This window comes from Acanthochromis polyacanthus, chromosome 1, assembly GCF_021347895.1.
Source record: "Acanthochromis polyacanthus isolate Apoly-LR-REF ecotype Palm Island chromosome 1, KAUST_Apoly_ChrSc, whole genome shotgun sequence".
Taxonomy (NCBI): domain Eukaryota; kingdom Metazoa; phylum Chordata; class Actinopteri; family Pomacentridae; genus Acanthochromis; species Acanthochromis polyacanthus.
In genome coordinates, this window is record NC_067113.1 from 14,707,483 (window position 1) to 14,729,822 (window position 22,340).

The 22,340-nt window shown below is 41.7% G+C and overlaps 1 protein-coding gene and 1 long non-coding RNA gene across 2 annotated transcripts; both read right to left on the reverse strand.

Moving 5' to 3' along the window:
- Positions 1-573: 573 nt before the first annotated feature.
- Positions 574-17,233, reverse strand: LOC110950078 (uncharacterized). The gene is made up of 3 exons (XR_002595619.2): positions 17,096-17,233; positions 5,118-5,288; positions 574-3,572 (listed from the first exon to the last, which is right to left on the reverse strand). It is a non-coding gene; the product is annotated as an uncharacterized LOC110950078 (long non-coding RNA).
- A 1,561-nt stretch (positions 17,234-18,794) lies between these two features.
- foxa2 (forkhead box A2) lies at positions 18,795-21,436 on the reverse strand. Its single transcript, XM_022192479.2, has 2 exons — positions 21,105-21,436; positions 18,795-20,405 (listed from the first exon to the last, which is right to left on the reverse strand). The coding sequence occupies exons 1-2, from the start codon at positions 21,174-21,176 to the stop codon at positions 19,230-19,232; spliced, it is 1,248 nt and encodes a 415-aa protein (XP_022048171.1). The 5' UTR covers positions 21,177-21,436; the 3' UTR covers positions 18,795-19,229.
- Between the last annotated feature and the right edge of the window lie 904 nt (positions 21,437-22,340).

Genomic DNA, 22,340 nt, shown 5'->3' on the forward strand with positions numbered 1-22,340 from the left:
GACTCAGGTAATTGAACACGAGGGACACAGGCTGTTTTCATAAAAGAAGGCAGAGAGACATTTCGGTGAATAGAGGGTTATTGGAATGACCATGAAAAGCTCCTGGCAGTTTGATCGACGTGGTTTTTGCTTTGAGAAAGGCGTCGGGCTGTGCGTCTGTCACTGACTGCAGTTCAGGCATGACGATGGCAGCACAGAGGTCTTCCATCTGAGCAGATTTCGTTCGGAGTCGCTCCATTACCTGAGTGGGCCTCCTTTGTCTTATGGCTCCATGTGGAAAATGAATACACGCTGAAATGGTCCGGGCCAGCAGGCGTCACCAGGATTGTTTGTATGCATGTGTTTAGGGGGACAAAGGCTGAGAATGTTTCTGAATATCTACATGTTGTTCAAGCCAAGAAGCACCTGCTCTGTGGTTTCTTGAATCTGATGCTATCGTAGGCAGGTGATTTAGTTTTATGAGGGCACTGACTTGAGCTGATGTAGAAACTTGTGGTGAAAATCGCTACAAACTTGCCAGATATTGAAAACAGTTATCAGTTAACAGACAGATGTTAATAGATACCAGCTTGCTACAGTAAGAGGACATATATTTTATTAGCATTCTTTGAAGAGTCAACAAACTGGGTGGCTGATGGACAGAGATAGTGCCGGCCCACTTATTTAACGGAGTCTGGGGACACAGTCAGTCTGCACTGACCCGTGACTGCCACAGCTGGCTGCTGGGTAATCTGTCACCTCCACTGCAGTGCCATTAAGTTTTCCTCACTCTTCACAAAACAGCCAGTTCCGAAGAATTATTATCAGGAATCATTTGTTTGGGCAAATCTTAAAGACTTGCCTCAACTTGATGCTACTTTGAAGGTCATCTCATTTATTAAATCGGCACAAATACATTTTTTACTTGTGATGTAGAGATATCTTGAGAGGTAAGTGAATGATATAAAACAACACCTCAAAGAACACACAAGTAGAGGGTTGTAAAGCTTTGAAAAGAGTCCAACTCTCTATTTCTTGACCAGCCAATCTGTAAAGGCGGCAGGTAGAATTAGCACAAAGGTCCCCTCCCCTTCAAGGAGGCCATTACTCGTGAACTACATTTTCCATAGAGCGGAATATTACGTCTTTTCTAGGTGTGGGCCTGTCAAAAGACAAGGGGTTAATGCAGTGCATTGCTGCTTAAAGCACACTTTGCTCTTTTCAAATTTGACCATTGTGTCTGACAAGATCAAAAGGCCCCTTTCAACATGTCGCTGTGTTCAGTGAGCTTTCATGTCTTACCTCATTACTGGAAAACTTTTCTTTGATTGAGCCGAGGTCTGAGCAGAGTTTGGTCAGACAATGGGTGCTGGACGACTTTCACCGTGATACAATGAGGAGGCAACAAAGATGTTGTCTCAAATCCCTCTCGAGATGCCGGGCCCCCGCGCTTAACGGTGGCCAACAAGGCTTGTGAATTACAGTAAGACCCCTAAAAGTAAGGATTTGTAACTCCTCTGATCAGACTCAGCTCACGACCAGTGGAGGCTAAATCCCTGCAGGGAACCAGCGGCAGAACAGGGGGATGAGATGAGCTTCTCCGAATACATCTCTGCCTGTTTTAAACCCTCTCTGATAGCACCTGGAAGAATGGTCTCAGGAGGTTAAATTCAACTTTAAAATGTGCCAATTTTTGCAAAATGAAATATTCAAAAGTCTATCAAAATGAAAATCTTTATGGATAAAATGATTTTTTTTTTCAAATAACACAACATCTTTTCTTAAAAAGAGAATATTTTATTCATGCAGTTTCTACCCAGTTACAAGTTCTTTTTTAAGTCCTAACAAAGTGCTAACATTTCAAGCCAGGGCACCAATATTTTTCAATCATTTTTTGGGGGGAATAGAGCAAACAAAGTCTTGAGTGAATCCTTGAGTATACATAGCCCTCTCTGACTCCGAGAATTTGGCTGCAGAAGTCAAAAAACCCAGACAGAAGAGGTGTTTAACTTATCAGTAGCGTGTCTCTGAGGAAGTTACTTTTGACCTTTTTTTTCTCTATCTACTACTTCATCTCTCACACATAGACAATATCCCACATTTCCTTCTTTCTCTATATTTTTACACTCACTGTCTTTTTCCGTATCCGCATCTCTCACTTTTACAACTTAATTTCCTCTCCTGTTTAAATTGTTTGTTTTAAAACATTTTATCATCTTTCCAGTGATAACTGGTTTATAGGTTCAGGTAATTGCAGACTGTCACACCAAAATGCCAACAAGAGGCAGTATAAATATATGAGTGATAAAAAAGAGAGAAAGCTGTTCCTGTGTCCTGAGCATAAGTAGAAAATTGAAAATGAAATAAACTGTCCCTATTGTGAATTTTCTATTCTGATAATTTTCCTTTCTTTGGAGGAACAAGGCAATAAGAGCCTAGCTTTTGTTCCTGTTATCACACACTGTTCATTTGTCTCCCAGCCGGAAAGCCGTGTTAAGATAACGCCATCCTATCATCTGATTGTCTTATCAAAGTTGAGCGACACAGCACCCTCAGTCACTCCGAACAATCAGTCAGACTGGATGAAAAGGTTAAGTGCTCCAGACACCTCTTGTTAAAGTTCGTGGTGAAAATACTTGGATAGCAGAAATTAAATACTGTGTTTATTACACCTACAATTTATTCAAGATTTATTCAAGGTACTGCACCACACCACGCTCACATAAGCCAATGCTCAAGCCCTGTTTAATTTCTTACGGCCTCCTCTCAACATTTCAAGTGCAAGAGTGTGCAACCCTCATGCAGCATTTGACACCAGGGTCAGTGGAATTGCCCCACTTGAACTAAAAGACATTTAGTTTGGTTTGGAAAGTGAAAACTCGGACACCGTTAATTTGTTTGCTCTCCCACTAGTCATGACCACAGCAAATGCCATCACCTCAAAGAAGCGGTCGGCCGTCCTCACTTTTATTTGTTTGTTTCTTTAGAGGGTGTGAGAAGTTGTAGCTGTAGCGGACATTGGACTTGTGGAAGTAGGGGAGGAGGGGGTCGCAGTGACTATCCAGAAGGAAGGCTTTTGCATGGAGAAAGCTATAGGGAGCTAGCAAACAAGTTAGCTAGCGACAGAGCAAAAAGCAAAAAAAAAAGGGGGGGGGGGGGGGCAGTGGAGGTGGCGATGGTGGTGGGAGGGGTGGGGATTCATTTAGCCAGGCATAGCTGCTCTTGTTTGTGGTTGTCCCTGACAGCGTCGGCAACGCTGCTCCAAAGCACCTGTGTTTGCTCACTAGCTTTCCCCCAATCTGCTCGAAAAATGCTGTGAGCATGTCACATGGTGGCCAGATAGCCTGGGCACCATGGGAATACAAAAGCCGGGGCTTTTAGAACAGTTAATCATTAATGGAGGCCTCTCTTTTGTTCCCAATCAGCTCCACGCTGACAGAGGCTTTGATATTACATATGGCAGACAGGTCAGGACGTAGATATAGCCAAGTACATCGACAGGAAAGTGCTTTCAGGTCGCTTGACGCAGGGCGATGAAAGTAGATGGTGAGCTGCAGTGGAAAAGTGTCCTTCGAATGAAACGCCACGTGCATCTGTAGAGGACAGGGAGAACACGCAGGTCAATTTTACATAATAAAATTTGCATGTCATTTCATTCTATTTTTTTTTTTGCTAAACAATTGTGGTGCTGTTATTGGCTTGTAGTGGAAGTGAGTTGTTGTAAAGCCGACTATACGGCTCCCGAGCTCAATAGGTTTGTCTGACTGAAAACAAAGTTAAACAAGCCCCACAACATTCATGATTACAGCATTGTCACTGACTGGCGGGATGGCAGTAAATGGAACAAGTCTTTCATGGGATTGGAGGCCATTTTACCAACCCCACAATTAATTAACATGCCCTAATCTCAGTTTGCTCTCCATCTTGAACTGTCAATGAAAAGTCCGGGGCTTATTTCACGCCTGTCAAAGTGAGCTTTAGAACAGGAGGGGAGGGGAAAAAAGGCAATGCATGAACTTGCTTTCACAAAGCACGGCCAAATTTATCTTGAGGGGAGATTAGGTTTGCACAGTCACATTCTTATAAAGCACTAAAAGGGTCACAGGCAAACTCTTATCTTCCATTTACCTCAGCATGCCAATGGTTTCTTTATTGAAAGTTAGTCTCGACCCCACCCTAACCCCCCAGTGCTAATAATACTGTATGGGACTTGGAGAGGATAGTGGGACCACAAACATTTACGGCTGAAAATGCAGCACAAGAGCAGGCAAAGTGGCCACTCAATGCAGGATGCTTGGTGTGCCGAGAGTCAATCATTAACATGGTACTTTTAGTGATATCTGCACTCTTGCACAGAGTCAAAAGATAAATGAAGGTTGCGTTTCGGGAAAATGAAGTACGGCTCTAATTTACCAACTTAGGTGCTTTAGCAAACATACCAGCCCACATGAAGGTTTCTTTTGAGATGTTTGTGGACGGTTCTCATGCCTCACTTAGACAATATGCTCTCTAGCCGGCCAACAATAGTGACTCAGGCTAATGTTTGAGTTAACATCAATAACCCACTTCCCTTAAATCTATGATGGAAACCTTTTTTGCCTCTCAACCTTCCCAACATCAAATACACGCATTTCTCATATTTGTTTTATACTTATTATTCTCTTTATTGATAGCTCCGTGCAGAAGATAACATCTCCACACACAAAAACAAGATTTAAACCCAATGAACAATTTTCAGCAAGAGCATTTTCTGTGTCATGTGCGAGCGTCATGCAGCCATAAATCTTTCCTTTCCTTACATGCAGCTTGACTGCACTACAGTGTGTTTATTTGCTAAACCTGGTCACCGGTGATAAGGGCCACCGATGTCCCCAAACTGGAGCTCGCAATCTCTTTTAGAGACAGCACGTCCATGTTTCTACCAACACGTTTGCACTGTGCGACCGACAATGAGAGGAAAATAAAGGGGAAAAAACACATAGGTGCTAATCAATCCTGTGTCTCAGCTATGAGGAAATAAATTAGGTTGAGCAGAGTCAAAGGATGGGCTTAACAAGTGTATGTTTCAAACAAAAGTTCCTGTTTCAGGAGGGAAGGTGCATGGGTGATAGATGGCTTGGCAAACATAGTTGACATACCTGGCCAATGCCATGGGCCGGTCACAACCCAGGACTGAGAGGGACATTGTGTGAGTGGTTGAGTGTGTGCGAGTGCATCAGCTCTTCCACAGCTATCCCTCTTCCCTCCGAGGCGTCCTCTCCCTCCTCTCCTCCACTCGGGCCGTGGGGATCACTTCAGTCAGCAGAGCCCTGTTTGACAGAGACACAGCCTCCATATAAATCCCATCCTCCTATTTATTTGATGTGCAGTTCTACTAGGACGCCTTCGATCTGTCCTCAGGGAGCCCGCATCTCAAAACACTCAAATAGTCTGGGTGCACAGATAAGCACAGGACTGGAATTATACTCCCAAATTCCCAAATCCTTATAGAGCATTGTTCCATTGCATTTTGAAACACATACAGCGAAAGAAAATCTGCCAGATGGTATAGAGTTATGAATTATTGCAACTGCTGCTTTAGGTGATTCTGTGTGTTGTATTTATGTGTGTTATATGTAAAAGCAAATAGAGAGAAAAAAGGAGGAAAAAATGTGTTTCCAATGCTTTTTCCATGAGTGCAGTTTGGAGCGTGGGAGATGGGTCAGTGCAGACTGGTGGATGAGAGGCAGACCTTTACGGGGAACACCCAGGAATGTTTAGTTAAGTCGCCCGTCGCATTCAAGCATGTGTGTCAAAGGTGTTTACAGGGTGTTGACATTCACACACTGGCAGAGAGGTAATGTGAAAGGTATCGCCATGTCTGACTGAGATGTGCTCTGAACTGAATTTTCAGCTGCAATGCAAAGATTTGTCGCCAAAATGCTCCTGCAGCATTTAAATGATGAAACTGAAAGCACTCCTTCAATTAATTTGATATGATATGAACAATTTTGGTTTATAATAATATAATTTTAACCAGTGCAAAAATTCTATTCTTATTACAGCAGTATAATTAGATAAAAGGATAGGATTTCTCTTTTAAGACTTAAAAAAATCTTGTCATAAAATGTTTATCATAAAAATATTATATTATTTTAATATTTTATGGTATTTATTTTGTCATTTTTTGTGATTTATGTTTAAGCAATCGATATTTAATTTAACACTAAAAATCTGTGAATTCAATTGTCTCAGTGAAATAAAGACAGAATAATGGGTTAAAATGACCCAGATTTCAAAAGTAAAAAATCAACCAAGCAAACAGAAACAGTCCAGTAATTCAACAGTAACATATAAATGACATCAGCACTGGGTCACAGCAGCCCATTAGTACTGGATGAAGCTAGGTGCATCAGTGCAGTATTGACCCCACACTGAGTAAACTGTTAACCCAGTGAATTTAGTCTTTATATAATGACACAATGACATCTACACGTACATGCATATATAGATAGATTCATTTTTCAAGGTAATTTTACAGTGTGTACCACATATTAATATAAAATATCTAGAATTAGTTTTAAACATGTTTGAGTAGCATTTTCTTTTTTACTTTTAAATGGGAAAATGAGTGTAGCTGAATATAAATAATTATCCTTAGAATTATTGAATTTCACAGCATAAAAATTTACTATATTCCCTGTATAAATTAGACAAAAAGCTTTTATAAAATAAGAACAAATGCATCTGTTGTTTTTCCTTCAATAAAATTGATTCAATCTTGAATGAAAATTTGACTTTATAGTTTTTGTTTTGCAAGTAATCAATTTTTTTATTACTTTAATTTAGAATCCATTCGAATTGTTTTGTTTGCTCTTTGTAGCTATAATATAAACAAAGTATAATTACAGTGATAGTAAATTTGTTGAAGCAGTAATATGTGGTAGCACTGATAAAACTGACCTGATAATGTGCAGTTTAATTTCCCTTTATGCGATGCCAGAGCAATAAAATATAATTATACACTCATATATCCACTCATTGCAACAAAGGGCAAACATGAGATGTGTAAATATACAGGTTTAACGATTTAAAATGGTGTGACTGAGATATATTTTTGCATAAAAATACACAATTTATTTTTTATCACTTGTGTGTTCATGAAATTTGACTTCTGATGATTCATATTCAGATATTTTGTTTGTTTTATAAATGAATAAATATAAAAGGAGGCTGCAATGTTTTTAAGAGGATATTATCGGGGATGTTTTGAAAACAGTGTTACATTTTTCAACAGACACAAACGTAAAAATACAAGTATTTTATTATTTTTCTAAATTTGAAAATATGTGTGCATCTCGCGGTGCTTTTGTCTGAAATATCTGAACTTTTACAAAGCAGATATATGCCAAAAATTTTGATTATCTCTACCGCTTTGTATTTCAAATGCCAAAAATCTAATCACGAGCAAACAGTGCCAGCAAGCCCTGCCTGTCTTTCTGTCTGTCTGTTAGTCTGTCTGTCTGTCTGTCCATATGACCACCCACTGAGAGCTACGGGGGCATGAAGTGAATGCTTCTGACCATGCCCTACCACCTCCGTCACACTGACCCACAGGTGACAAAACCGCCAACCCGTGCAAGTGCCTGTACATCCAATTACTTTAGGTCACATCACATCCACATCTAGCGACTGAACCACACACCTGAAAGCTGCAGGCATCACTCAGACCGCCATTGTTTAAGGTAATTGGAGGAGTGTTGTAAGTTTCCTATGACTCACACGGCTCTTTTCTCCACCCATGAATGCTGGAAGATTGTAGGTCGTAGTTAACTTTAAAACGAAGTCCTCTCAACTCATAAATTACACGGCCACGGACAACCTTAAGCGGTGTTGAAATGCCTCGAACAGAGCTTTATTTCAGCGTTGGTGGAGCGTGAAGCTGAGAGCACCACCCCACAAGGAGCCTGGGCTCTCACAGCCGCAAATAAGACAGCTATTTATCTTGCCATACCTGAGGTCTGACATGCTGGCAAAACTCTGCTGCTGCGCCAAAGGTGGATGTGAAAACAAGCACTTACTGTTTCTTAATGATGTTGCTCTTTGAGGTATTGCTTCCGTAACAGGTCATAACTTTTTTTTGTGATTAGGGCCCCTGTGAATAAAGTCTGGTCTTAAATTTAAAATTTCTGGCCCAAACAAAAGGGTTTTCCTTCCTGGGGCCTGTCTTGGCACAGCTACTGGCACTTTGAAATCTGATCTGATAGATTAAGAGCTTAGCCATTAGAATAAACCATTGTGGAATCATCATGGGCTGTGTTTTGACTCGGGTGAAAAAAAGAACAGTTTTCATGCACATGTCTTTGAGTGTGAAAGTTGCTTGTCACCCAAAGATCATCCCTCTCTTCAGATTTATTAGCTCTAAAGAAAAAAGCAAACATATTATTTAAGTTCTTCCATGGATGTGACAGTAAAAATATAGCCAGAGAGTATCTTTTCTCAAAGGCTTCCTGCACATCATATTGTGTTGAAATCATCCTCGGTCTGACCACCCAGGGGGTCCCTGACACCACAACCTTTACAGAGGGGGATGGGCTTCAGTGTGTGTGTGTTTGTGTTTAGGCAAGTGTCTGCTCACATGCATGAATATGCTCCTTCATCTTATGTGTATTGATCCTTCCGTGACATCCCACCACTCCTCTTTTTTATTTGTTTGTTTGTTTCAGATTCATTTACGATTGTTATTTTATTCCCGGCAGACTTGAGCGGGGAAGCACGCCGCTTCTATTTCCTGCCATGCAGACAGCGTTACATGTATTGAGTGTGAATACACATTCAGCAGAGAACTGGTCAATGTAAATGCAAACACAAACCAACACACCAAAACAAAGGAGCACAATATGGATCCTTCTCTCAGCCAGAGCCACTACACTTGCTCTGTTTGCCCTCTCTTCTGCTTGGAGTTGCCATTAGGTCATATAATGGCTGCATCTCATTTCTCCCTCAAGGGCCCTCGGAAGCTTTCCACCTCTGGCTGAAAAAGGACATTTTTGTCAGGTTCTAGAGACAAGACCCCTGGCTTTGATTTTTCTTGCATTCTGGACCTAACTCTTTATCTTCTACTTCTTTAGCAGCAAAACTGATTTAAAATGACATCTTAGCCTAATGCAGAAACGCACTCAGTGTCGTTATCGCACTCGGTGCTTGACTTGTGCTTTCTTCTCTAAGACGAAAAGAGGGGTCAGCCGTTATCCCCCCTCCCGACGGCCAGCCTGCCTTTTATAGCAAAGCGAGAGCAATTCAGCCACTAAACGAGTACACATGCTAAGGTGAACAGAGATACTCAAGCGATAACCCGTTCAATTAGACAACACCATCACGGCAGGCAGAATGTGGACAGATAAATGACCATACAGTATGGCGTACAATGGGAATTAAAAGTATAGGGCAGCTGGGCTCTTATCTGACCGGGGAAGAAGAAACCAGGCAACAAAGGGAGGCCTAAGACTAAGAGGCTTGATGCATGGGAAAGCCATGGGCCGGCCATTGTGGCTGCCCTTCTGCTGAGCAAATAGTCCAAACTGTTCATTCCCCATCTCCCATTCTCTCGCCGGTACATTGTTTGTGTCCTTGCATTTCATTCTGACTGGGGAAGATTGCTCTCAGGGCCAGTGAGCAAACAGTCCAGAAAAGAGCCAGCTATCTCCTGCCGTTCCCAGGAGAACTAGCATTTTTATTTCAGCTCCAAGCTGTCAAAGGATTGGAGAGTTTATGTCAGGATCCTGAATTAATTGCTTTAAGCCTTGGGGCCGACGCCGGCGTTTTTATCACCAAATGTTCGGTAAAATGTTTCCTAGCAAATTATGCAAGCCCCCCCACCCACCCCAGCCCCGCCATCTCCTCTCTCAGCCACCAGACATTTGGTATTGGATACATACAGGATGAGTTTCTGCAACACAAATGATGTGTTTAGTTGTTGTGACAGCACAATGGTGTGAATAGTGATGGGCTATAGCACGGCTGTCAAGGATTTGGTGGAATGAAGGCAAACAGCAAACTTTTGTGTGTACGTGTGTGTGTGTTTATGTGTGTGTCTGTGCATGTGTGTGTTTCCTCCCTCTCCATGACGGTAGGTGCATGAGCCAAGCTTGGCAATAAAATGAGTAAGCTTACAGATGCCTCAATAAACCATAGCTGTTCAGACATTTGGTGGACCAAGCTTTAAAGGCTCCAAACTGTCCCCTGAACTGCCAAACTGACTTCAGAACCGTCTGTCATCCTCATATCCATCCCATCCTACTGCTTACTTAATAACTATATACTGTATATCATACATTTGGATCTCCAAAAGTCCAATGTATGCCCTGCAAGCTATATATCCACTAAAGCACCCCTTCATCATCTTAAAAAACTATTCAAAGACAAACTTTTGACTAAATTTCAATAAAGCGTATGCATAAATATCCGTATTGCTCATATTGAAAATCACGATTAGATACAGTTGATAACTTTTGGCTCCTTGTACACTTTTAATCTGATGCATCTATCTCAAATATCCCATTTATCCTATGTGGATTTTTCTTTTATATTTGCTTGTTTTCTTTGGAGTAAGAAAATTGCTCCACTTTTTTATAAACTTCACTTTATTGGCATTTTTTTTGACGCTGTGTTTTCATTCTACGTTGGGCCAAAAACAATACAGGACGACAGGCAACAGTTCCAGTCTTCAGAGCCACACGTCAATAACTGAACCTCAGCCACCATCTGGACTTTGCTTCTCTTTACTCAAATGCATAGACGGAATAGTGAACCATTGTATTTGCATCCAAAAAGCATTAGCGATGTTTTACTACACCACATGATGTTAGGCTGTTTGGATAAATAAGCCCTTTAACAAACTACCTGTCATTCACCCCTCGCTGACTACAATAAATCAAGCTGGTGGTCCTGCCATATAAATACTGATAGTGTGTTGTTCCCAAAAAATATGCAACTTCTCTTCTCATGAAAGATTTGCATGTGAAGGGAAGTCTGTGTGAAATTTGCATCATTACATGAACGCAACTGTCCCTGACACTCTGACCTCAAACAATGGTCGGCTGTGACAGGTCTGAACCCACAGCACATTTAACTGTAACCAGGGGCGCCACAAATGCTTTATGATATCTAGAGCGTGCATCCTTCACACATTATCTTTCTGGTGGGCACTTCAAGATAAGGGTATCCCAGCCCTGACCAATAAATCTGCCAGTTGACTCCTTAATCTAAAAGGATATTAAGTGACAAACGCCGTGATGTTTCTGTCAGCATCAAGCAGGCGAGGGTTAAATAGTGTGTATCAGGGGACTACTCTGCAGTGGGGCAAACATACAGGCCTCATCCTTTACTTTAATCTGCTCAACAGCCCTATAGACACCTTCCAGCTTTCCGCCATCCTTCAACTGAGCATCCGTCTTTCCATTATAAATAACACGGCCATTTATATGGGATTAAATTGGGGATTAATTTGATTCAAGTCAGGGTATGGGAATTCATTAGCAGGCTGACAGTGGCACTATACATGGAGGGAATTTAATTTGAATCCCCCATGGGAAGCACTATGAGGCACAGGAGCTGTCTTGAAATGGAAGTCTGAAAGACAAGGGGGGCATTTTGTTCCACTCTTTCGACTTCAGCACTAGTAAGGTGGCTCTTTATTGCTGTTGATTGGCTGTTATCAAATTGAGAGCGGCATTGCGATGAGGTGTGAGTGTCCTGAATTAGATGCTGGACAGAGAGGCATGGGATTTATCTGAAGGGAAAAGCTTAGCCTCCGATTTGGCCCCGTCTGTCTGTATGGATCAAGAGTGGATCTTGACACTCGGATGACCGTGAGGAGGTATACGTGGGGTTTTTCACACAGATTTGACTCTCACTTATATGGTATTAAAATGAGCACATTATTTGAATGTCAGTGATTCTCATGAATGTTGAAATGGCATATCTATCTTGGTTATTCCCGACAAGCGGAGCGGTGTAAAGTAAAGGTATTAAATTCAACTCGGATGCAGATTACAGAATTCACCCCTGCAGAACACCATTCTGGCATTCTCTAAATTGGACAAGTCCCATTGTAAGATAGCCTATCAGTGTGCACATGTCTGCATAGGAGAACATATGCAGGACAAAATATTCCGTAGTTTGTTATTCCGAGGACAGCACTGGGGGCACACGGGCTTGTTTGCCTTCGCTGGGAGAGGAGATTGGATTGGGGGTTTAAATGAATCGCTGGCGCACCACGTTTATAGGTTTCATTAACTTTTAATGAGTTGGGTGTCCTTCGCTGTGATTGGCTGGCAACGCTCTGCCTTCACTTCCTGGAACTGGAGCTGAGGGGGACGTGAGGAGATATTGCAGTGTTGGCTTCTACATTATGGGCCATGTGCTGCTGAATGCGCCACACTGGGTGGAAATGGCTCCGAAACGGGATGTAATGTGTACTATACGTGGCACTATTCATCAGCACTGCCAAGAGCTGGATCTAAAACCTGGAGAGGTATCAAGTCTCGAGGGGAATAAAGAAACGGTGGCAGATCAATCACAGCCAAGCAGGCGTCCCTTTACCACTGCTGACTGACATATCGTTTTATGGTGGCTTTGCCAACAAGGTTTGATCACAAAGACAGGCATGAGACCCACTGGGGAAATGCCTGTGGAATTACCAAAGAGGGGCTACAAGCATGAGTGCATGTATAAACACAAATGCCTCCAGTAGCCAACCTGACCCTACCTAACTTCACATTTTGAGCATCTGTAATCTCCAACCAATATAATATCTTTCTACATGGCTGATCACACTTCTTTTATCGGGCATGGAGGGTTTTTTTTTCTGGATGCTTCATGTTTCTCCTTCAGAAGCTAATCTCCCCCTCCAGTGTGGGGCTGAGCTTTACTTCAGTGCTCCTGAGAAACAAAAGCTTTGACGGTCATCTCCATTTTATCTCGATCACGCTGACATAAGATGAAACGCTCCTCTTCAGAAATTTACATTATTTTCACCAGACCTGATATTCACTGACTTGCTCCCATTGCAGAACTTGATTGCTTTGGTAAGGTGGGGACTGCTCTTCTGCCATTAGCATGGTGACAGAGCTGTGTTGCAATACTTTACAAGGATAAACACTGACCATCCATCCACTTCCAGCCATATAAAAGCAGCAGGGTAGTGAGAGGCTCCCCGTCCTGGCCTGAATAGATTGCCTTTAGGTCATTGCATGTCCCACCAGCTGCTGCCTCACAGTACTCAATGGGCATTGTTGACGGACCTCTCTCTCTCCCTCTCTTTCTCTCTCAGGACATGAAGGAGTCCTCCACTGGAATGTCACACAGTCATGTCAGAAGAGTGCGGACACATCACAGTTAGCGGCCGCATTCTCACCCTGTCCATCTTGCCATCTCTCTCTCTTTCTGTCTCACACACATCCTGCTTTTCATCATCGTCACAGCAGGTCAAGACGTTTAGATTCACAAAATAGCAGCCATATCTGCCAGTGATCTAAACAGCAAAATTTGAGCATGAATATGTCTTATTTAGCAGTGATAGGAAGTGCATAGTGGGCATGTAAAAATGTATCACATTTTGTAAAATAAAGAAAAATAGCTGCCAAAGCAGAAGGAAAGTCACATTTATGTCAAAAATCTTAGTGGTGTTTGTATGCCCTTTTGAATCCCTGATTATATCTCAAAGGATATTTCCACCCATGAGCAGAAAAACACATTTCTTCACAAGTTGTTTCTTTTTCATCTTGTAGATGATGTCAAATATCCATGCAGCATAAGAAATAATAAACAAATATTTAAATAGCTACTCATGTTGTCAAGTGTTTTAAAGATTTAGTATAATTTGCAAGTGGTGAGAGCTTAAACTTCAATTTTAAAAAGATATATTTTCAAGAATAATGTTTATTAATTTCATAAGAAGGCCACTACAGAAACACAGTTAATTCATAGTCATAAAATCTTCCTGTGATACAGTTTAATTATTGCAGAGTTTTGAACTTTTTCTTATGCATTAATTAAAAGCATCACTTAGGGGAGATTTAAGCCAAAGGACTAAATCTCAACTTTGCATTTGAGGCCTTTTTGAAGCACAACTGCACAGTAAAACAATGTTATCAACAGCTGCAAGACAGACTTACATACCTATGTGAATGTAATGTTGAATACAATGTGTTTGAGTTATCATCACGTTTGTTTTTAATCCATGTGGCTGGAACAATCTGGTGTAGCTTCATGTGGAAATGTATTTATCTTTGAAACTTATAAATGCACATTTTAGTCTATATTATGGAAAAAGAATGAGTGAATTTTACATTTTCAGTTACAAATGATCATGAAATTCTCTTTATTTATTTTTTTTTACTGTAATTCTATCATTAATTTGTAGTTTAAATTTACATTTTATCATAAGTTATTTTTTAAACTATTGGCAATTAACAGAGACCAATAAAAAATAACAGACAATAATGACATCATGATAATAGAACTGCTGTGGAGTTGCACTATAGGCTCAAATGCTTATTTCGCGAATTAAAAAATTTCATTTGTAATAGGCTAATTTATTGCAAAGCTTAATTTGGTTCCTTAAATGTGAATCTAAGTGGAGTTAAAAGCCCCTTTTTTATTTCCACGTGCTTCTAGAAATAAAATAGTAACAACTGAGGAGATTTGTTCACCGGTGAAGTGCGGAGTAAAGCGGGATACGCGTCCGGTGGCTGTGTGGAGGACGGACCGACGGACGGACGGACAGCGGAGCGACGCACCGGGACGGGCCGCCTGCACAGAAACCCTGGGTGGCTTTGAGTTTTGACTTTGTGCTCCCTTTAATATAGTGAGGGACGGCAGTTTGCCTTGCTAAGATATGGGATTAGGAGTATTTCTGGTGAAAGAGGAGTTAAGTCGGGCTAGTGTGGACGGTCCCTCCCCTGCAAAAGGCTGAGACAGAATTACAGCTTGTTGGACCGGTGTCCCGCCGTCGCCATGGAGACACATCTACTTGGGTGTTCCAGTCCGCGGGCTGCAGCGCTGCAGCGCCTCAAGGTGCGGTAGACACCCTGCGGTGTGCAACACCATCCGACTCCCTGGAATAACGCTACACCTGATTTCACACCGATGAGCCGAGCGATGAATTTAATTACTGGATTACTAAAATATCCTGCTGGCTCTGACTCTTGCTCCTCTGATTGCGCTGTCCATAAAATATCCCAAACTATCTCAGCATTATTTATTACTCTCCCTGCCTCCTGCATTAAAGTGCTGTTCTGAGTGGCAGTGCCATTACCCTGCTATAGCCAGCTGACGCCCATGGGTGGATGCGCGTATGGCTTATAGGGTACTGAGTCATTCATTGAAAATAGAGGCCCAAACTCGCCTCGGCATTAAAATGCATCGCTGTAGGGAAAATGCCTCACTTTAAAGGTCTCCTACAATTATACTATTTAAAGACATTAAAGGAAAAAGGAGGCAAAGCGCCTATTGTTGCTGCAATACAGATAAAAAGAAGCTGAACTATGATTAGCAGATAATATGTATTATTATATGTATTATTTCTCGCTTCTGTGAGTGCCTGGTTGTGGCAAAACCTAATTATTTTCGAAATATATTTTATTAATAACGGCCTCAGACAGCCTGCTTTAGATGCGTCAGGACGCACTGTGAAAAATAGAAGGTCTGATTTTTAGGCCTTAATCAAGAAATATGCAAATACAAGCACTAAAAAATGCAGAGCAGTCAGGTTAGTAGTAAAAAAAAGGGGGGCTCAACAGGACGACCATCCTTTTATTCACTTGCTATAACAACAGATGTGCAAGTCTATGGAGGAGAGGTGTCTGATGGAAACGCCTGTATAAAAGTTAAAAGACGGGGAAAGGTGCGAGGAGGTGGCCCCGGTGCCCTGACAGACTGAGGTTGGTTACCTTTGAACCAGCAAAGCTCCAAGAAGCCGTTACCTGTTACGGTGTGCGGATAAGAGGGGTGCTTTACTGGGGTTACCCCGCCTGGAAAGGGACCGAGGGGGCAATTTGGAGGGCTCTCCATCTGCTTAAGATTTAGAAGAACTCGCTATTCAACAATTAAATACGACCTCTTGAATATATATTTTTTTAAACAATGCAAAGGTATCAGTGCAAAGTTATTATTATTGTTGTTATTATTTTTAATAATGTTGTTGTTTGTTTGTTTAATAAGGTAAATGATAAATCACGATGTCATATGAAAAAAAGACATTTATCAGTGCGCATTGCTTTTACGCATCAAAGATTTAAATTTACGCATTCAAAATAAAGCCCATAGCTTATTACATTAATATAATCAAACACCCACTTATCAAAGTCATGAGCAATTTTATGTATATTAAAAAATTATTGATTAAAACATCTGCTACCTGCAAAAAAAATAATAAATTAATCTAAATCGATTTTATAGACCGGTACAAAATGAAAGCAGCAGCAGGGTCAACGCTGCAGCCAAACTCCGTTCATGACATCAGTGCAACAACAATATCAATCAGCCGCACACTGCAAAAAATAATCAGCTCAGCAAGTCATCAGGTCCACTGAGGCTCATTTGTCTCGGAACAGGTGAAAAAATCCGATATTTTATGCCGTTTCCAAGTTTAAAATATCATAATTTCCCCACATTCAAGTTATCATTTTTGCCAGAGAGGCTCACAGCTTTTATAGATGCTTTTGCTTTTCCAGCTGGCCAGCAATGGAAACAAGAGGAATTAGCTCAATAATTCAAAAAAGCTTCGATCGTTTTGCTTTTTTTTTCTTTTTAAAAAGGAACATATTTTAACAATGACTCGAATAAATCACATGTCAGTTCTTGCAGTGCAGCAGCATCTCTCCGTCATCATGCAACTCAAAGACACAGAAACTTGCAGCAGCCTCTATATCACGCAACCTGCAGATCCCCTCAGCTTTGCACCACCCTGTCGTGAAATCCAATACGTCTCCTTTCTCATGAATTTTAGGATATCAGCCTGATCACCCCCCTCCGTGCAATGGCCGCGGAATGGCCATTAAAGCGTCTCCCCCTGCGGCTAAATAATAAAGGTTTCAAGAAAGAGAGCGTTATATAAAAATAAAATGCTTCGTACCTGTGCAAAATAGCCGGTGCTTGTTGTTGGCAAGCCACACAGGAGCCCATTGTAGAAGCTCGCCTTCTGCCTTCTGCAAAGGGCTCCAGACATCACGGCATTTATTTGAGCTCAAACTCTGTCACTGTTGACTTTAGCACAAAGCAAAGATTTCACTGCCCCGCTAGTTAAAAAAATGATTATTTTACAGAGATATCGATCAGTGTGCTATAAAAAAATCAGCTTAGCATTATATGTCTAAAATGAATAGAACGAAATTTAATGTCTGTGTAAATTTACAGAGCTGCGGCGTCCTATTCAAAGTTTACACTTGTGCAATTTGGTTTGTGTGTGTACTCTTCCTATATGTGGGCATAGCCTCCACTCTATTGTTTACTGGCTTTGTTTATTCGCAGATCACGCTGTTTAAAGTACGATCTGTAAAGAGGGTCTGGAGAATAAACGCACACTTTAGGCCCTACGTGTTCAGAAGTCGAAGGGGTGTCATTTGGTTAGAAGGGGTGAGCAGAAATGTCCCCAAACTCTCTGTGGCCTTGGATTTGAAGCTCAGCAGGGGGAAGAGCAGGCAGGAGGGGAGCTGGAATCATTTGGACGACAACTAGCCTATCTTATCTAACAAGAGGGGAGGGCCCGACTACTTTAAAAATAGGGAGTAGACAATGGACCCCCAGATTGTGGGGAGAGAAGTTAGAGCAGCACATTGAGGCGGCTCTGTTGCCAAATCAGCCCCTTTTTCCAGCAACTATTCTCCTGCGCCACGGGAGGCTATTTTATGTGACAATGACACTTAATCTTATTCACTGATCTAAACTTTGCAGTGTGTGTGAGGGGCTGTTTATGTGTGTTACATGGGTGACTGACAGGCCTGCGGAGTGTTTGACTGACAGTTTTGCCCATAATGTATGTGTGGGAATTTAAATGGTTCATTTAAAACACGTGTATTATCTGCCTATCTCTTCCCACACATGCAGTCTTTCACTAGCAGAATTTGCGAAATTAAATTGGGTGCACTTGTGCTGATAATTGGTAAATTTCTGCAGAAAACACACTTGGAGCAGAATTTCTTCTTTCTAAACATTCTTCTTTGTTTTTTTTTTAAAAATCACTTCAGTTCCAAACATTACAAAGTAGCTGGTGTGTTAAATAAGCTCTCCTTTTTTCTGCATAAATATCTCGATTTGTGTTTTGGATTAATGAGCATGTATTTGTTTTGTTTACATTTCCTGGGAGACAAATTGAGAGCATTGTTCCCGGTTCTATCCAGCAAAGCTATTAATCCCTGCTGAAAGTATGCGCCTTATTAGCACAGCACATGGGTATGAATAAATTCCAGAATTTTAAAAATAAGTGGTGTGAAACTTGTTTTATGCGCTCACTTGGAATTCGTGTGCGTAATTACGCATGCCAAAACTACATGCAAGTGAAAAATGAGCACTTGTCTCAGCTATTCTTTCCTCTCCACAAACTTCTTTTTTTAATTAAATGTGGATTATTAATGTAAATTAATATATATGTATTTTTAATTCTATGCTAAATATATTTACTACAGTTTTAATATATTCTGTTAAAACGTTATGTCACCTTAAATAGGTACACAATTGTTGTAAACAACATATAGTGGTGGAGACACTAAATCTATTCCATCTACTACTACTGATGATTCTATAATAATAATAATAATAATAATAACACCATCATATTCAGAAAACAAAACCAATAACACTTTAATATAGATTCTGTTCTTGTCACTACAAGAATACACATATACAAGCCATAAATAGGAATTACACAAATGATTGAACAAATCCTTGCGAGGCATTTAAATTCATTTAGGAATCCAGTTATGCAGATGTACGCTATTTTACAGCAACTTATTGTTTGTCTTTGGGGTCCATCCTTGAAGCCGACCTCTGAACAGATCTCGTCACATTATCATTACTTTAATTATTATTATCAACATCCTCTCTCAAAATAATTAGGCTACGAACAAACTCGACAACTAAAACGGTGGGAAACGTCAAAAATATCTGAAATACATATTGTACACAAAGTCTATATTTTTTTGTTATTTTTTTATACAAATATACAAATCGAATGGGAAGAAAGTCCACATTAGACGGAGGGGGAGAAGAGTTTATGAGGAGTTCATGATCGGCCTGGAATAGACGCCTTGATAGTAAGTTGTGTCAGGTATGGAGGAAGAATCCAGGCCGGCTTTCCCCGCCATGGAGCCCATGGAAAGAGCTCCGGCCATCGGGGAGCCATAGCCAGAGTAATGCATCACCTGCTCATAAGTCTTTAGGTCCATTTTGTGATGCTGTTGCTCCGATGACATGAGGTTGTTGATGGAGAAGGGGTGGTTGAAGGAGTAGTGGTGCTCCGGCTTCAGGTGCGCTTCGTGCGCAAGGACCGAGTGATGCTGAGACATGAGGTGCTGTCCCTGCGTCACCGGGGAGGCGGCGGTGTGCTCCGGGCTCAGGGCCTGGCTCGTCTTCATGTCCGACAGGGACCTTTTGTGCTCGCTGGAGGAGGAGTTGGAGTGCGGGGACTCGTTGCCGTTGCAGCTCTCGGAGCTGCTGTTGGAGCAGCCGCCGTCTCCTGACTTGCGGCCGGTATCCTTCGTGGCCATCTTCTTCTCGCACTTGAAGCGCTTCTGCCTCCTCAGGTAGCAGCCGTTCTCAAACATGTTCCCGGAGTCCGGGTGGAGAGTCCAAAAGGAGCCTTTCCCCGGTTTATCCGGAGACCTGGGCACTTTGAGGAAACAGTCATTGAACGACAAAGAGTGGCGAATGGAGTTCTGCCAGCGCTGCTGGTTCTGTCGGTAAAAGGGGAACAGGTCCATTATCCACTGGTAGATCTCGGCCAGTGTCAGCATCTTACTGGGAGACTGCTGGATGGCCATGGTGATGAGGGAAATGTAGGAATACGGCGGTTTGGCGTGAGTGTAGCTCCTGCGGTAGGTCTTAGGGTCTCTGGACCTGTTGATGTTAGACTGTCCGTATATGGGGCTCATGGCGTTCATGTTGGTGTAAGAAGTCAAGGCGTTCATAGAGGCGGGCTGCGCAGTCATGGGGCTCATACTGGGGCTCAGGGCTGCGCTCATGGCCGTCATGCCTGCGCCCATGCCGTTCATGGCTCCGGTGCCCGGTGACATGCCGGTCATGGAGGGACTCATGCCCGTGTTGACGTATGACATGTTCATGGAGTTGGCCGTCATGTTGGCAGTGGTGCTCATGCCGGACATGCTCATGTAGGTATTCATCGAGTTCATTCCCAGGCCCGTGTTCATGTTGCCAACCGAGGTGTAACACTGTCAGTGAGGGAAAGAGGCATTCATGAGTTTCATGTGGCACTGGCATCACACAGAGACGAAATAAATAGAGCTGTATTTACTAAACACATGGATCAGTTAATATTTAGTCCTAATAAAATTCTATTGATATCATTATTGATGTAAAACAATCTGAAGACAGCGGCGTACTTTTAATGCGCGAAGGCTCGTAAAGGCTGAAGTCGTTTGGCTTCCGCATATAATAGCTTTAAAATAAAAAAAAACACAAATATTTCACAATGTAGGCAACTCCACTACTGCTTAAAGTAAAGTAAGTAGAAATGACCTGCTAAAAATGTCCAAAGCGGATGTAAATGTTTACGCCTAATAAGACTGTGCTCACAAAAAAAACAGCGCCTGCAACACAAATATTTGAATCAATCCCCCCAGCTTCAAACAGTACAGATGTTTATTGAGAAGAAACGTGACAAAAAATAATAATCTGATTTAGTAAAGACACCTACAGACTTGTGAAATTATTATCCGAGTGAAAAGTTTCCCCCCCTACATGTCAAGCAACTTTGTTAGGATAGAGCGCTGCGTGGAGATGGGGGAGGATTTGGAGGCGCCTCAAGTCAATATTTGATCACAAAGTTAATATTATCTCAGGGCTAATATTGAGTTGTATAAAATGGGATCGGCTTTAGACGGAAAAAAATATATATTTAAGGTACCCACCTCGGGCTCTCCGTAGTAGGTGCTCCAGTCGGTGTGTTCGTGTCCTTCCATTTTAACTGCTCCAAGCATCATGGAGGACTTTTACAAAGCGTCTCCCAGCAGAGGAAAAGCCAAAAGTCTCTCTAATAGCAGGTGACTGGGGACCACTGAGTGTATTTAGGTCGTCGGTGTGTCCCTTCGTCGAGAACTGGCGCATGTGTGGTGTATGGAGCCAGCCGTGAAATGCGTCTGTCAGTGACTGGAGTTCAAATGACGCTCCGTGCTGCTTGTTAACGCTGTGATATAGCTCTGTGCGCTAGGCAAGCCTCCAATCCCTACTTCTACGCCTTGGGCCCTATTTGAATAATCTCCTCGCACCTAGGCGTGAGACTCCTCAAGCTTCCCCCCCACCACCCCAATTGTACACCTGCGCTGCCTGAAAAGAACAGTTTCGTATGAAAAGCTTCATTATAAACTAATCTTATTGTATTTTGGCAGGGGTTAAAAAAAGGGAAGAAGAAAGAAAAAAGAGGGGAACTATAAAAGGAATGTTTGGCAGCTTTTCCTTGGTGCGCTTTTTCATTACGCACGTCCTCCAACGTGCTTATTCCACTTCAGCTGAGCTAAAATCATAATCCATTTTTATTGCGTTGCGTTCAAGGAATTTATAGCCTAATCCTGCATATAACTGTTAATTATTTTACACCAGCGACACAAAAGAACACGAAAGCGATTATAAATTAGATAAAGGCTGATCTATCACTACAAATCCATATGAATGGGTGTTTTAACGCAAATTTAAACCGATAATAAATTCATGTGTCATCCTTTTTACAACCTGAGTTGTCTAAATTCTGGCACAAATGTTTATGCATATAGTGGAACATTATCTGCGTTAACCTGAAGACTAGAATAAGGATCTTACAGCTGTAGGGAGCCTGCATGTGTGCATACATTGGAATTATTTCAGCATTTTTAAAATGAGTTCATTTTACTGTGAAACCTAAACGCATAAGAATAATAACATTAATTCCCCCCAGTTTTTAAGCCATTGTGTTTGAATTAAAACCCCTTTAGTTTCACTATTAAAGTGTGTCATTTGTCCTTAAATATTTTTGGCAATATTTGCAAAATAAAAGCCCATGTTTAAACCTGATTTCTTAGCCTGAATGGCTGATTTACTGTTTCTGAATGTTTTAATTAGTCTGGAATATGGCAGCAGTAGCTCCAGAGCGCCCTCTCTTGGATGTTGCTTCC

Coding starts and splice junctions, on each gene's coding strand:
- foxa2 (XM_022192479.2), bottom strand. CDS start 21,176: ATGATGCTTGGAGCAGTTAAAATGGAAGGACACGAACACACCGACTGG. Junction 20,406..21,104: donor CCTACTACGGAGAGCCCGAG/GTGGGTACCTTA, acceptor CCTCACTGACAG/TGTTACACCTCGGTTGGCAA.